The 15,926-nt window shown below is 36.4% G+C and overlaps 1 protein-coding gene and 1 long non-coding RNA gene across 2 annotated transcripts; both read right to left on the reverse strand.

Annotated features, from left to right (window-relative positions):
- Positions 1–1,016: 1,016 nt before the first annotated feature.
- Positions 1,017–11,911, reverse strand: LOC105442169 (low-density lipoprotein receptor-related protein 1-like). Its single transcript, XM_030984168.1, has 7 exons — positions 11,840–11,911; positions 8,213–8,287; positions 6,691–6,765; positions 4,187–4,420; positions 3,589–3,766; positions 2,891–3,015; positions 1,017–1,566 (listed from the first exon to the last, which is right to left on the reverse strand). Exons 1-7 carry the CDS (start codon positions 11,883–11,885, stop codon positions 1,253–1,255), a joined length of 1,047 nt encoding a protein of 348 aa, XP_030840028.1. The 5' UTR covers positions 11,886–11,911; the 3' UTR covers positions 1,017–1,252.
- A 2,550-nt stretch (positions 11,912–14,461) lies between these two features.
- Positions 14,462–15,257, reverse strand: LOC105438810. Its single transcript, XR_004064064.1, has 3 exons — positions 15,186–15,257; positions 14,716–14,790; positions 14,462–14,560 (listed from the first exon to the last, which is right to left on the reverse strand). It is a non-coding gene; the product is annotated as an uncharacterized LOC105438810 (long non-coding RNA).
- Positions 15,258–15,926: the final 669 nt, after the last annotated feature.

A 15,926-nucleotide genomic window follows, 5' to 3' on the forward strand; every position in this document is an offset into this window, starting at 1 on the left:
GAGCCTTTTAGAGGTGTAAAGATCTATGATAAATTCTCAACCGTAAAATCTTTAGAAATGAGTCCCTATAATATATAGTGGTTTCGATGACGAGAAAGGCTTATCATTGATTGATAGAGTAATAGTAACTTAGTGCTAAATAACAGTTTTTCACAGCAATTTGATAAGCTGATATTTGTAGATCTGTAGTAAATTTGCTAAAGGTAGATATGTTAGAGCTGAAATGAAACATTTGCAAGCCTATGTCTAAAACACGCACACCATGCATGCTGATAAAGGCAAGGCGCTGTGTGTACGTGTGTGAAGCCCAGGCCCAGAGCTTCGCACAGTTTTGAATTTCGCATCTTTAGCACGCGTAAAGCTTGTTATTGACAAGATGAGCTCTGATTGGCTGTATGCAAATGAGTTCATACTGGGTGTCCCGAGCTCAGGGAAAAAAAATTACGCCAGCGGGGTTATATAGGCCGGCATATCCAAAGTGCTGAAAAGTGGAAATTATTACAATTCCGAGATTAAGTTTTCTACCAGCAACATTTAACAAAGTAATTGATCTTCAATTTGTATGTAAAACTTGGATAAATGGCCTGACCCCCCCCCCAAATTGTCTTATAAAGCTTTGTTTATACCCCGTTCAAACATAGACACCGTTTCTACTACGATGAAAAGGTAGCCGAGAGCGTGGTCAATCGGGGCCAATCGTGGGCCAAACGTGGGAGGATCTCCATGAGCGTGGTTTGGTCGGCAAGCTTCATGCTCTCCCACTATTTTGAAAGTGCACAAATAAGCGTAGCCGGGTCGTGGCCAACAAAAAGCTGGTCAAAGTCTTATTAAGAAAGAAGTGGGAACGCCATTATTTCCGTTTGGAAATTACATATCACAACTGCATATTCTGAGATTTTCATGGTCGCAGCTACCATTGTATGGCCGTAGGCGCTATTTGAATTTTATCAAAATTTACAGGGAGCACCTGTAAATTTTGATATTCAATTTTTCTCGAAAGCAGAAGTGTTTTAGGGGCTAAATTTTCTAGAGCTAATAATACATCCTCGGGGGCATCCAAATATTTCGAAATTTTAAGAATCGCTATCCGGCCATTTTCAACATTTTCCAAAACTTTGTATTAGGCTACCTTTAAAAAAACCAAAAACGGTTTTTCTTCGGTGGTTTCCCATGTCATATCTGACATGACAATGTTGACTGCGCTGAATCAAATAAACAATAGACCTCCGGGCTCTTTTCTATCAAATATCGATCATGGATCTACATTAGTAATGATAAATCGAGAGGGTGTGCTAATCTCATTGGTTTCTTTGATGTTGAATGATCGGCTGCTTTGATCGTAGTTAGTCATTACAGCGATGCCTTTGGGACTGACTTCTTTCGTCCAGTAGAGGGTGCCATTGAAGTAGCTTATATCACGCAGGTATTTTCGCTCTTCATCGCCATTGATGTCAGGGTCATTCATGTAGTCTGTGAGCTCGTGAGCCATCGAGGGAGATGTGTTTACGTCTTTGTAGAAGGTTCTTTGATTCAGAAAGTCACAGAAAAATATGCGTCTTGGATCTCCTGCCAAAACAAAGAAATTTGCAAATCTTACAAGAAAACAAGAACAAATATCTTCTTAAATAATTTAATCCTTAATTTAATAAAAATGTAATAACAAAAAAAAACACAACAATTGATATCAATTAAAAATCAAATTCTGAGAGGGAAAGACAAGACAAAATTACATAGAACTTGAAGATACTACGTGGTATACGTGACGTATTATATTTGGTCAGGTTGAATAAGTAATACCTTTCAGTTAAGTTCGATTCATTTCTATAATTTTCTCCTTTTTTTGCTAGCCCATGGTATATTATTATAAAAACTATACAGTTATATTAATACTACAAGAAGGACGTGGACATGGAATCATACATATTTCTAAATATTTGAATAGCTAAATTTGCCAATGCTAACACTGTCTCCCCGCGACTATTCAAAATGTTGATGTAATGCTTTTAAATGAAGGGAATATAATTATGAGGGATTTTATCACATCACCAAAGTCATATTTCCATTATGGAATGAAGGGAATATCGTGATATTGTAATACGAAAGCAAAATAATTGTCTTTTCTTGATAAATCCATGATTTTGCATTCCAAAGACCCTCATGAAAAATCGATTCGTCTTTCCACGTACACGGATGATGTCAATGACCCTTCTAAATAAGAAATACGTACACGGCTGATGTCAAACTATGGGTAATAACAGTGGAGCACCAGGGTCGTCAAGTGTGACATACTAGTGCTATACGAGAACACACAACAACTTTTATATTTTTCAGCGCTTGGCACTCACATGATTATTGCATTAATATATATCTTGTGTTTATCCTTTTTATTAAACCATACCGATGCATTGTGTTCAGAATTATAAAGAGTTGATGGCTATATACCCCCATCAAAACAACTCTTGGTTTCCCCATTTATCATTTTCATTCTCCCATCAAATTCATCTCTTTGTCAAGGTTCTGACATGCCTTAATATTTGAGAAACGTTATAAAGTTTGTTACCTAAATGATATTTCGAAAAAGTTCATGATAATTTAGCGTATACAAAATAAATAATAATGCAAATACCTGTTTCTTATGAAGCACTTAACAGTATTATAATTACCCCAGTTATTGAATTCTATCACCATTCTGCAGAATACCGTGCATATTCTTTACTCAATGGGGGCGTTAAAGTTAGTCGCCTACATGCTAATTAAACCACAATGACGTACCGGGTACCCATTAACACCTGAGTGGAACCATGTATAGATAAACTCTTGTTGAATTCTGATTCATTTATCTGAAATGACTTGTCATTTTACTGAACCCTTCTAAATATGAAATACGTACGGCTGAGATCAATGCTCAATCCGTTGATGAGGGATAGATCGGAGTTAGAGTATACAGTCTCCGTGCTTCCAGATCCATTGAGAGATTTGCGCTCGATATGTTTATTCATTGACCAATACAAAAATCTGAAGAAAAAAAAACAAGAGTGTCCTGTCAATACATATCGATATCGAGAAAAATCAGAAGTTGTCATGACGTCATCCTTTCACCAACATACGGGTTATCATTGATAGAATGAAAGTTATCGTGCATTATCATTTGAGTAAACCTGGTGTGAGATATCCCTAAAGTAAAAAGTCAAGTATTGCGGTGGCGCAAAAACGCCTCAGTGTTGAAAATCGTTTATAATAAGGGCAAGCCTCGCACTTTACTGTACTTGCTGCAGTTCATTTTTATTGTTAGGATTATAATTAATAACATTATTATTATTATTATCATTATTATTATTAGTAGTATTATTATTATTATTATTATTATTATTATTATTATTATTATTATTATCATCATCATCTTCATCGTTATTATCATGTATTTGATAAACACATAGTCACATAAACACTGAATACAAAACATCAGGAGGCTTTCAATTGACTGTATGTATAATCATGAGGGGTACTACTTGGTAGGGTCTGGGTGGGTCAATTAACAACCCACACCCCTCCTTCTGAACCAACAGTATGATGACGTCATAAACTTACCCCTGTTCCTCATCCACCTCCAAATGCCTAGGGTAATTGTTATACGTGGTTACAAAGTTTGTCTCACTCCCTGGAAAAGCGCTTCCTTGTCCAATATCCACAGTTGTTATTTCCTGTGACACTCTGTAGGCGATGTACAGAATGCGTGATGATTCAGCTATCGCAATTCCTCGGATCCCTGAGATTAAAAGGAAATCAGGAAATCGAAACATCTGGAAATGGGGGGGGGGGGGGGGGGGGGCTCCTAATTAACTATTGAACAAAAATATTTTTGGGGGGTAAAGATTCCAAATAGATACACAAAGTAATAGCAATCAATAAACTAACACACAAACAAACAAAGATTGCATGGTACATAATATAACAAATCTGTATACATTCAATGTTGGTTGATATCCATTTCATAAAGAAAATATGTTTTGGAATCAGCTTTATTTCGGTGTCATATTGTGTCAGATTCTTTGAACAATTTTATTCGTATATAATAAGATTCTGTATGTTTGTATAATCATTGGATAGAGAGCAAGTTTATCGTCTTTATCGTTTTACGTCTGAGTGTATTTCAAAGCTTTACTAAGGGACATTTTCTATGCCGTACCTTTATCGCTTTCAGAAGTGACTTCCTCCCTGTTTCCACCATCCACATCAGCACGATAAACTCGTTGTGTCACCCAGTCAGTCCAGTAGATCTTCTTCTCCACGGAGTCATAGGTAATAAAACGGGGTTGTTTAGTGGATGGAATGGAAGTGAAGTCTAGATCAGCTTGTAGATCTGCAACAAAAATCTTATACTTGGTGCCTTCATCTGTCACAAAGATCTTTGCAGTCGATGCTAAAATAAATGGGCGAAAGGAAGGTAATTTTATTCCATAACGTTTTGATGTTTCTCTTTCAATAGATGAACCGAATAGATCCGTATATCAAGACATATGAAGATAAAGAAATAAGCAAAGAAATTATTCAAAGAATATACGTTAAGATTGCTCTATACAGAACCAGGAACATACTGGCTCAGTTCTCCCTCAAGGTCTTAGTTCTATGTTAGAAGAGGTTTTCTGCCTATATACATCAACACGATTTTTGTTTTCCTTCAATGTTATTTTTTGTAGACTTTTTAATGTTTATTTTTTGCCTATTAGTCTTATTCTTAGTCTTACTTTAAAATCTTTAAAATAAAATTAAAACGAGTAAAGGCCACCGCACACTGTCTTTACTAGCGTTACGATTGTGAAGAAATTTTTTTTTTATACTGTATTAAATATGGAAATCTAAAACAGACATCATGTTTCTGATTTAGGTTCAAATGATGATAAGAATACTAACAATCGGAAATGAAGTGCATTTGAGCCCTCTCGTCAGAATAAAGGCCTAACCGGCTTCAAATCGTAAACAATCGCACTTTAGACTGACGTCACTACGATTCTGAGAATTTAAATTTGATTAATCATATGACTATTCATAATGTATTTATGGGCAATAACCAACATTTCAATGAATAATGCTCTGAATATAAATTGTAACTATGTGCTCCTTCAATTGTAAATAACAATGCCAATGTACAAATGAATATCTGTCGTTCTTCCTTCTTGAGAGCTGGGCCCCGTCTTACAAAGAGTTACGATCGATCCAAATCAATCGTAAGTCCTCCAATCAATCGCAAGTTTGCAGTCTCCTATCTCTTATGTACATAGTTACGATTGATATCAATCGCAAATAACTTACGATTGATATCAACTCTTTGTAAGACGGGGCCCAGGTAAAGAGATAATCAATTAAAGGTACACCCTTAAGTCACATCAAATCAATGTTAATGCTGATATACAATACCTTAACAAATCGTAGGCAGTATATGCCACTTCTCGATTATAAAACTAGTCTGTGTCACAGAGGGATCGAATTATTATCTATGCTACACGTACTACAATGGACTGATTTTTGAGGGTCGTAAAATTTGTGAATGTGTATTATGCAGGTTTTGAGGTGAGTAATTCCAGAATGTGGATATATATATATATATATATATATATCCACAGAAGGTGACTTTTCTCCTTCTATGCATGGTTTTCGTTAAATAGAGCTAAGTTTTAGGACTATGACTTACCTACAAAGTGTTATGATTATCGAACAATCTGACTAGCGAAATTGACGACGAAATATTTATCTCCTTGTACAATTTTGTTAAAGATGGCCGTATAGAAATACCTACTTTAAAATTGTGATTTGACAACAATTCTTGTACAAAATAAAAATAGGGTAAAGAATATTCTATTATCTATTTGCTTTTTGTATTAGGTTTATGCCAGTAAACTTTGGACTGATTTTCGCGTACGTGTATTTCCGAAAGTATATAGTATAGAAACATGCCATTACAAAAAAAACTAAAACAGGAGAGTTGTACCTATCGTTGGATTCGTGGGGAACATGTCGAAAAAATTTACATGCTTTTACTTTTGTTAAAGAAACAAAGCCTATTCATTTCATGGATAACGTGATGAAATATTCTGAAAACAAAGCAAACAATTAAAACAAAACAGCAACAGCAGCAACTACAAACAGTTTGAAATAACAAAAGATGATAGCCTCTTTCAAAGAAAGCGCTGGAAGAAAAAAACGAATCTAAGGAAAAAAGATATATATCAAATAAATGTTTGTACTGAGTGAAAGATAGATTGAGAGAGAGAGAGAGAGAGAGAGAGATAGAGAGTGAGAAAGAGAGGGAGTGTCGAGGTCAAGTGGGAGTGTCGTGGTCGAGTGGTCTAAGGCGCTGAATTGGAGATGCAAAGGTCGAGGGTTCGAATCCCGACACGGCACTAATATCCTTTGGCAAGATATTAACCTGCACTTGCTACTCTCCACACAGGTGTTAAATGGATACCCGGTAGATGCGACCGTCATTGTTGGTCAAACAGTTTTTGAGCGTCATGTAACGCCTGGCTGGAATGCTCCCCAGGGAGTGGAGATTGTGCACATATTGTGTGCGGGCAAGCACTGAATCCAATGACCGGGGTAATAGTATATTTGTAAAGCGCTTAGAGACATTTGTATTAAGCGCAATATACAAATAATATATTATAATTATCATTATTACTGTAGTTTTCTTACGAGTAGTTGTGGTAGGACGTGAGGTAGTTGAGTCCGTCGTAGACATCGATGTGGTGTCTTGTGTAGTAGTTGTTTCTGGATAATGAAAGATGATATAAACACAGGATTATTCGATATTGGGGCAACGCTTCTTTTCATTACAACCAGATTTGATAAACCTCAAGCAAGAAAAAAAAAAAATTTAAACAAAATGTAATTCAAATAGTAAACAACTAATTTATCGCCACAAAATCGTTTATAGAAGCTTGTCTATAGTATACTTGAAGCATGTACATAGAGATAATAATGATATGCTGTTCTTGTATATAGCGAATATTACAATGTGATACAAAGTTACTATTCGCTCCAAGGAATATAATCTAGTTTGAGACCTATTACATTTATTCCTTAAAAATACTATATGCCCCGTTTGCAGCCAACATGAAATTCTGTATAACTTGGCAGGAATTATGAATATGTCATGTATGTCCTATCTGTGAAATGTAAACATTAGCAGTGTCCTAGAATTCAAATTATGCAAGGATACCCGTTAACCTTCTAGACTTCACTGTCAGACACTATTGAGTGACTGATTGACATTTTTTTTTCTTTGGTAATAACATACATAAAATGAGCTGTAACAGGTACATGAGCATTTGTCTACATCAATAACCCACTACTTGTATTTGTAATGGACAACACTAAACTGATTGAATCTTGTGTGCAGCATAAAACGTCCGACCATTCGGTAAAAGGGTCTGAAAATCAGACTATTACTTAGGTGATTGCAATCACTTAAGTCGATTCGACAACTAATGGTCGTTCTTTTCCCAATACAAGCCATTTTCAAGCCCTTTCATTTTGAGGAGAGTTCTAAATTAGTATCGTCTTTTAAATGCCGTTGGAATTTAACCTTTTCATTTTTTGGGCCTGGAAATGGGACATTGTACCTTTAAGCGTGAAAATTTCGGGCCCAAAGTACTTTGAGGATATGACTAGAAAGCAAGTAGTACAGCGTTACGTTGACATAGTGGGCAATAAATGGCTCTACTAAAAGAAGATGAAGCAATAAGTAATTGTGAAAAATGAAAACGAGAGAATAATGGTGGGTAGCTGATCAAGTTCTTTAGCAAAAGAAAATATTTACCAGAGGTAAATATATATACATATATATATATATATATATACATATTTTGCTTAGTAAATTTTAGGTCTGTAAAGATAATATGAATACCATAATAATTAAATGTTGATTGTGCAATTTGGATACTTAGCATATATATTATGAAATTATGTTTGGGATTTGTGTTGATAATAACCAAGCTACCAACGATTATCAACTCATACCTCATATGAGAATCATTCTTCTTCTTTTTAATTAGTCCACTAAGCCGGTTTGGAAAATTGAATAAGAAACGGCAAAATAGAGAACTCTCGCAATTTAATGAGAATGTTACGAACAAATCATCAGATTATATTTAACCCCTTGTTTTAGGCGCCTCAGCGGTTGCAGAGAACAAATTATTTACTGAAGTTTTCTTACGAGTAGTTGTGGTAGGGTGTGAGGTGGTGGATTCCGTCGTAGACATCGTTGTGGTATCTTGTGTTGTAGTTGATTCTGAAGAAGAAATATGATATATACACCAGATTATACAATCTGAGGGTAGAAATGGATTTGAATTCATATTAACCCAAATTTGACAAGTTTACTGGACAAAATCATCACATGATATTCAATTCCTAGCTTTTGACACCTGAGCGGTTGCCTAGAACAAGAAGAGGCTTCACGTTGTAGGATATTGTATCCACGTGAACATGAAATCGAAAGAGAGAAGCATGGAGAGACGACGAAAGAAATTTGAAGAGAGAAAGGGGAATAGAGAATTCATATAACATAGAAATCAAGAGAGAAAGAAAAGATAGAGACAGAGACGGAGAGTGAGGGTGAATGAAGAAATGTAGAAAATGGTAATAACTAGATGGATCCTCGACTGCGCGAAGTCAAATATAATGCCTCCGCCAGTGAGCGAGTTTACAAACCAAAACATAAGCAATTTTTCAAATTCAAGCTTGATTGTAATCCATTAACAGGTTCTCAGAATATCGTGATCACAGGCTATTTTGCATATATAAGGTATGACCCTTTGATCTTTTACCTCATGACCCTCAAATCTAATTAGGTCATTGGCTCTGCAAGATACATACACGTCTTGAGTTTGATAGTAATCCGTCCGTCGGTTCTATTGATATGTTCACAAGCTATTTTTGCATACGTTATAAGCCCCATGACCTTTGAACTTTAACCTCATGACCCCAAAATCTAATCAGTTTATTGGCCCTGCAAGATACAGACATTTCTTGAGTTTGATGGTAATCCGTCCATCGGTTATAATGATAATGTAATCACGAGCTATTTTAGCATACATAATGAACCATGTGACCTTTGACCTTTGATCTCGTGACCCCAAAAATCTAATCAGTTCATTGGCTCTGCAAGATAGATACACGTCTTGAGTTTGATAGTAATCCGTCCGTCGGTTCTATTGATATGTTCACAAGTTTTTTTTTTTGCATACGTAATGAGCCCCATGACCTCTGAACTTTAACCTTATGACCTCACAATCTAATCAGTTCATTAGCTCTGCGAGATACATACATTTCCTGAGTTTGACGGTAATCCATCAATCGGTTCTAATGATAATGTAATCACGAGCTTTATTTGCATACATAATGATTCATGTGACCTCAGACCTCGTGACCTAAATTCTAATCAGTTCATTGGCTCTGCAAGATCAATACATGACCGTAGTTTGGCGGGAATCCATCTAAAGGTTCTTGAGATAAAGCGATCACGAGAACGGGACGTACAGACAGACGGACGGACAACCCGAAAACAAAATGCCCCAGGCTACTTTGTGGCGGAGGCATAAAAAAGGGTGAGCGTGGTTGGAGAGAACGAAAGAAAGAGAGAGGGAGGGAGGGTGCGATAGAGATAGGGAGGGAGAGAAGGAGAGGAGAGAGGAGAGAGAAAGAGAGAGGGAGAGAGAAAGAAAGGGAGGGAGAGAGATGAGAGAGGGAGAGAGAGAGAGAAGAGAGGGAAAAGAGCGATAGAGAGGAGAGATATGGTGTAAGTGAAGTTTTCTTACGAGTAGTAGTGGTAGTATGTGACGTGGCGGATTCCGTTGTGTACTTTGTTGTGGCGTGTTGTGTAGTAGTTGATTCTTAAAGCAATATGATATGGGGATGGAGATGGTGGTAAGCGAGGAACGAAGGAAGGGGGGGGGGGGGTGGTGCCTAAATGTACTCGTACATAATTATATTAATGGGCCTTCCATGCTTTCGGCGGCAATACCTTGGACAATCTTTGACAATTTCCGTTTGCACCAAAATCACCCACTTCCTTAGAGGGCATGTGTGAAAAGATCATGATTCTTAACACCGAGATGGTGGTAAGCGAGGAACGAAGGAAAGGGGGGGGGGGGTGGTGTCTAAACGTACTCGTACATTATTATATTAATGGGCCTTCCATGCTTTCGGCGGCAATACCTTGGACAATCTTTGACAATTTCCGTTTGCACCAAAATCACCCACTTCCTTAGAGGGCATGTGTGAAAAGATCATGATTCTCAACACCTATCCTTTATATACTATTGCATATTTCTTAGTCTGAAAATATTTCGACATTGACTCCTCTATGATCTCAGAAAGGTCTAAATTTTCTAACGCATGCATACATGTTAGTAGTTGATAGGTTCTAAATTGTATAGTTATCATTATTGTTCAAGAATCATAATTTTCCAATGCCTACCCGATATAGAAGGAAGAAACAAAGAATAACATAAGGAAAGACGGATAGAGAAAGTGATAGAATGATTAAAAAATAAAGAATAACAGAAGAGAAAGTGATAGAAGGAGGAGACAAAGAATAACATAAGGAAAGACAAAAAGAGAAAGTGATAGAAGGAAGAAATAAAGAATAACATAAGGAAAGACAGAAAGAGAAAGTGATAAAATGGATAAAAGCAAAGAATAACATAAGAGAAGGTGATAGTAAGTAAAAACAAAGAATAACATTAGCAATAAAATAAGGAAAGACAGAAAGAGAAAGTGATAGAAAGTGATATAGAAGGAAGAAACAAAGAATAACATAAGGAACGACGGATAGAGAAAGTGATAGAATGATTAAAAAAACAAAGAATAACACAAGAGAAAGTGATAGAAGGAAGAAACAAAGAATAATATAAGCAATAACATAAGGAAAGACAGAAAGAGAAAGTGATAGAAAGTGATATAGAAGGAAGAAACAAAGAATAACTTAAGGAAAGACGGATAGAGAAAGTGATAGAATGATTAAAAAACAAAGAATAACAAAAGAGAAAATGATAGAAGGAAGAGACAAAGAATAACATAAGGAAAGACAAAAAGAGAAAGTGATAGACGGAAGAAACAAAGAATAACATAAGGAAAGACAGAAAGAGAAAGTGCTAAAATGGATAAAAACAAAGAGTAACATAAGAGAAGGTGATAGAAAGTAAAAACAAAGAAAAATAAAAACAAAGAATAACATAAAAGAAAGTAAAAGAAGGAAGAAAGAAAGAATAACATCAGAGAAAGTGATAGAAGGAAGAAACAAAGAATAACATAAGGAAAGACAGAAAGAGAAAGTGATAGAATTTTAAAAACAAAGAATAACATAAGAGAAGGTGATAAAAGAAAAAAACAAAGAATAACATAAAAGAAGGTAAGGAAGGAAGAAACAAAGAATAACATATGGAAAGACAGAAAAAAAGATAAAGAATATAATAAGAGTAATAACAGTTTTTGCATCGGAGTGCCGCGCATGCGCATTACCAACTGAAACACGCAAAAACATCACTGAGTTTTTCAGTCGGTGTTGTTTCAACACAAGTGTAAACGTGTGCGCGAAACATCGCAATTTTAGGAAATGAGGTATTTGGCAGTATAAATGCGCCAAGAGAGGGAGGGAGAGAAGGAGAGGAGAGAGGAGAGAGGAGAGAGGAGACTGAGAGGAGAGAGAAAGAGAGAGGGGGAGAAAAAGAGAGGGAGGGAGAGATTAGAGAGAGAGAGAGAGAGAGAGACGGAAAGAGAAAGAGAGAGAGACAGAGAGAGAGAGAGGTGGGGAGAGGTGGTGTAAATGAAGTTTTCTTACGAGTCGTTGTAGTAGGGTGTGAGGTGGTGGCTTCCGTCGAAGACATCGCTGTGGTGTCTTGTGTTGTAGTTGATTCTGAAGAAGAAATATGATATATACACCTGATGAAACACCCTGGGAGCAAATCAATTTAAAACCATATTTACAACAAATTTACCAATCTCACTGGATAAATCATCACATGCTATTTAATTCCTAGAGAGAAAGAGAGAGACATAGTGTAAATGAAGTTTTCTTACGAGTAGTAGGCCTAGTGGTAGGATGTGAGGTGGTGGATTCCATCGCAGACCTCGTTGAGGCGTCTTGTGTAGTAGTTGATTCTGAAAAAGAAATATGATATAAACGTCTAATGATAAACCCTGGGCGTAAATCAAAATTTAAATTCATATTTACCGAAATTTAACAAATCTTACTAGACAAATCGTCACATGATATTCAATTCCTATCTTTAGACGCCTGAGCGGCTGCCGAGAACAAGAAGTTGCTTCACGTTGTAGCATATATTGTATACACGTGAACGTGAAAGCGAAAGAGAGAAGCATGGATAGACGGAGAGAGAAAATTGGAGAGAGAGAAGGGAAGTGAGAAATCATATAAAATACAAATCGAGAGAGGAAAAAAAGAGGCAGAGGGAAAGAATGAGACAGACAGACAGACAGAGAGTGCGGGTTTGTTAGAAGATTGTAAACCGAAAAAGTGAGCATGGTGAGAGAGAGAGAGAGGGAGAGAGAGAGAAGAGAGGGAAAAGAGCGATAGAGAGGAGAGATATGGTGTAAATGAAGTTTTCATACGAGTAGTAGTGGTAGGATGTGACGTGGCGGATTCCGTTGTGTACTTCGTTGTGGCATGTTGTGTAGTAGTTGATTCTTAAAGCAATATGATATGGGGATGGAGATGGTGGAAAGCGAGGAACGAAGGAAGGGGGGGGGGGTGGTGCCTAAACGTACTCGTACATAATTATATTAATGGGCCTTTCATGCTTTCGGCGGCAATACCTTGGACAATCTTTGACAATTTCCGTTTGCACCAAAATCACCCACTTCCTTAGAGGGCATGTGTGAAAAGATCATGATTCTTAACACCTATCCTTTATATACTATTGCATATTTCTAAGTCTTAAAATATTTCGACATTGACTCCTCTATGATCTCAGAAAGGTCTCAACTTTCTAACGCATGCATACATGTTAGTAGTTGATAGGTTCTAAATTGTATAGTTATCATTATTGTTCAAGAATCATAATTTTCCAATGCCTACCCGATATAGAAGGAAGAAACAAAGAATAACATAAGGAAAGACGGATAGAGAAAGTGATAGAATGATTAAAAAATAAAGAATAACATAAGGAAAGACAAAAAGAGAAAGTGATAGAGGGAAGAAATAAAGAATAACATAAGGAAAGACAGAAAGAGAAAGTGATAAAATGGATAAAAACAAAGAATAACATAAGAGAAGGTGATAGTAAGTAAAAACAAAGAATAACATTAGCAATAAAATAAGGAAAGACAGAAAGAGAAAGTGATAGAAAGTGATATAGAAGGAAGAAACGAAGAATAACATAAGGAACGACGGATAGAGAAAGTGATATAATGATTAAAAAACAAAGAATAACATAAGAGAAAGTGATAGAAGGAAGAAACAAAGAATAACATAAGCAATAACATAAGGAAAGACAGAAAGAGAAAGTGATAGAAAGTGATATAGAAGGAAGAAACAAAGAATAACTTAGGGAACGACGGATAGAGAAAGTGATAGAATGATTAAAAAACAAAGAATAACAAAAGAGAAAATGATAAAAGGAAGAGACAAAGAATAACATAAGGAAAGACAAAAAGAGAAATTGATAGACGAAAGAAACAAAGAATAACATAAGGAAAGACAGAAAGAGAAAGTGCTAAAATGGATAAAAACAAAGAATAACATAAGAGAAGGTGATAGAAAGTAAAAACAAAGAAAAATAAAAACAAAGAATAACATAAAAGAAAGTAAAAGAAGGAAGAAAGAAAGAATAACATCAGAGAAAGTGATAGAAGGAAGAAACAAAGAATAACATAAGGAAAGACAGAAAGAGAAAGTGATAGAATTTTAAAAACAAAGAATAACATAAGAGAAGGTGATAAAAGAAAAAAACAAAGAATAACATAAAAGAAGGTAAGGAAGGAAGAAACAAAGAATAACATATGGAAAGACAGAAAAAAAGATAAAGAATATAATAAGAGTAATAACAGTTTTTGCATCGGAGTGCCGCGCATGCGCATTACCAACTGAAACACGCAAAAACATCACTGAGTTTTTCAGTCGGTGATGTTTCAACACAAGTGTAAACGTGTGCGCGCAACATCGCAATTTTAGGAAATGAGGTATTTGACAGTAAAAATGCGCCAAGAGAGGGAGGGAGAGAAGGAGAGGAGAGAGGAGAGAGGAGAGAGAAAGAGAGAGAGGGGGAGAAAAAGAGAGGGAGGGAGGCAGATGAGAGAGAGAGAGATGGAGAAAGAGAGGGGGAGAGAGGGAGAGATTAGAGAGAGAGAGAGAGAGAGAGACGGAAAGAGAAAGAGAGAGAGAGGGAGAGAGAGAGGGGGAGAGAGAAAGAGAGAGAGAGAGAGAGAGAGAGAGAGAGGGAGAGAGGTGATGTAAATGAAGTTTTCTTACGAGTAGTAGTGGTAGGACGTGAGGTGGTGGATTCCGTCGCGGACATCGTGGTGTCTTGTGAAGTAGTTGATTCTGAGGAAGAAATATGATATAATCACCTGATGATACAACCGGGGGCAAATACAATTTAAATTCATATTTACAGAAATGTAACAAATCTTACAGGACATATCATCACATATTTAATTCCTAGAGAGAGAGAGATAGTGTAAATAAAGTTTTCTTACGAGTAGTTGTGGTAGGATGTGAGGTGGTGGATTCCGTCGTAGACATCGTTGTTGTGTCTTGTGTAGTAGTTGATTCTGAGGAAGAAATATGATATAATCACCTGATGATACCCCCTTGGGGCAAATGAAATTTAAATTCATATTTACAAAAATTTAACAAATCTTACAGGACATATCACATATTTAATTCCTAGAGTGAGAGAGAAAGTGTAAATAAAGTTTTCTTACGAGTAGTTGTGGAAGGACGTGAGGTGGTGGATTCCGTCGCGGACATCGTGGTGTCTTGTGTAGTAGCTGATTCTGAGGAAGAAATATGATATAATCACCTGATGATACAACCGGGGGCAAAATACCTTTAAATTCGTATTCACTAAAAAATTTACTGGACAAATCATCACATTATATTTAACCCCTTGTTTTAAGCGCCTCAGCGGCTGACGAGAACAAATTCTTTGCTGAAGTTTTCTTACGAGTAGTTGTGGTAGGATGTGAGGTGGTGGATTCCGTCGTAGACATCGTTGTGGTGTCTTGCGTTGTAGTTGATTCTGAAAAAAAAAATATGATATATACACAAGATTGTACAAACGATCTGAGGGTAGAAATAGATTTGAATTCATATTTACCCAAATTTTACAAGTTTACTGGACAAATCGTCACATTATATTCAATTCCTAGCTTTTGACGCCTGAGCGGCTGCCGAGAACAAGAAGTTGCTTCACGTTGTAGCATATTGTATCCACGTGAACATTGAAGCGAAAGAGAGAAGCATGGAGAGACGGCGAAAGAAATTTGAATAGAGAAAGGGAAGTGAGAATTTACACAACATAGAAATCGAGAGAGAAAGAAAAGACGGAGATAGAAAGAGAGACAGAGAGAGAGAGAGAGACAGAGGGTGAGGGTGAATGAAGAAATTTAGAAAATGGTAATAACTAGATGGATCTTCGACTGCGCGCAGTCAAAAATGATGCCTCTGCCACGGAGTGATTTTACAAACCAAAACAGAAGCAATTTTTCAAATTCAAGTTTGATTGTAATCCATTAACAGGTTCTCAGAATATCGTGATTACAGGCTATTTTTCATATACATGTATGACTCTTTGCTCTTTTACCTCATGACCCTCAAATCTAATTAGTTCATTGGCTCTGCAAGATACATACACGTCTTGAGTTTGATAGTAATCCGTCCGTCGGTTCTATCGATATGTTCACAA

This window comes from Strongylocentrotus purpuratus, unplaced genomic scaffold (assembly GCF_000002235.5).
Source record: "Strongylocentrotus purpuratus isolate Spur 01 unplaced genomic scaffold, Spur_5.0 spur5_scaffold_14, whole genome shotgun sequence".
Lineage (NCBI taxonomy): Eukaryota > Metazoa > Echinodermata > Echinoidea > Camarodonta > Strongylocentrotidae > Strongylocentrotus > Strongylocentrotus purpuratus.

Coding starts and splice junctions, on each gene's coding strand:
- LOC105442169 (XM_030984168.1), bottom strand. CDS start 11,885: ATGTCTTCGACGGAAGCCACCACCTCACACCCTACTACAACGACTC. Junction 8,288..11,839: donor ACACCCTACTACAACGACTC/GTAAGAAAACTT, acceptor TTTCTTCTTCAG/AATCAACTACAACACAAGAT. Junction 4,421..6,690: donor ACGTCCTACCACAACTACTC/GTAAGAAAACTA, acceptor CATTTATTTTAG/CATCGACTGCAAAGATCTTT.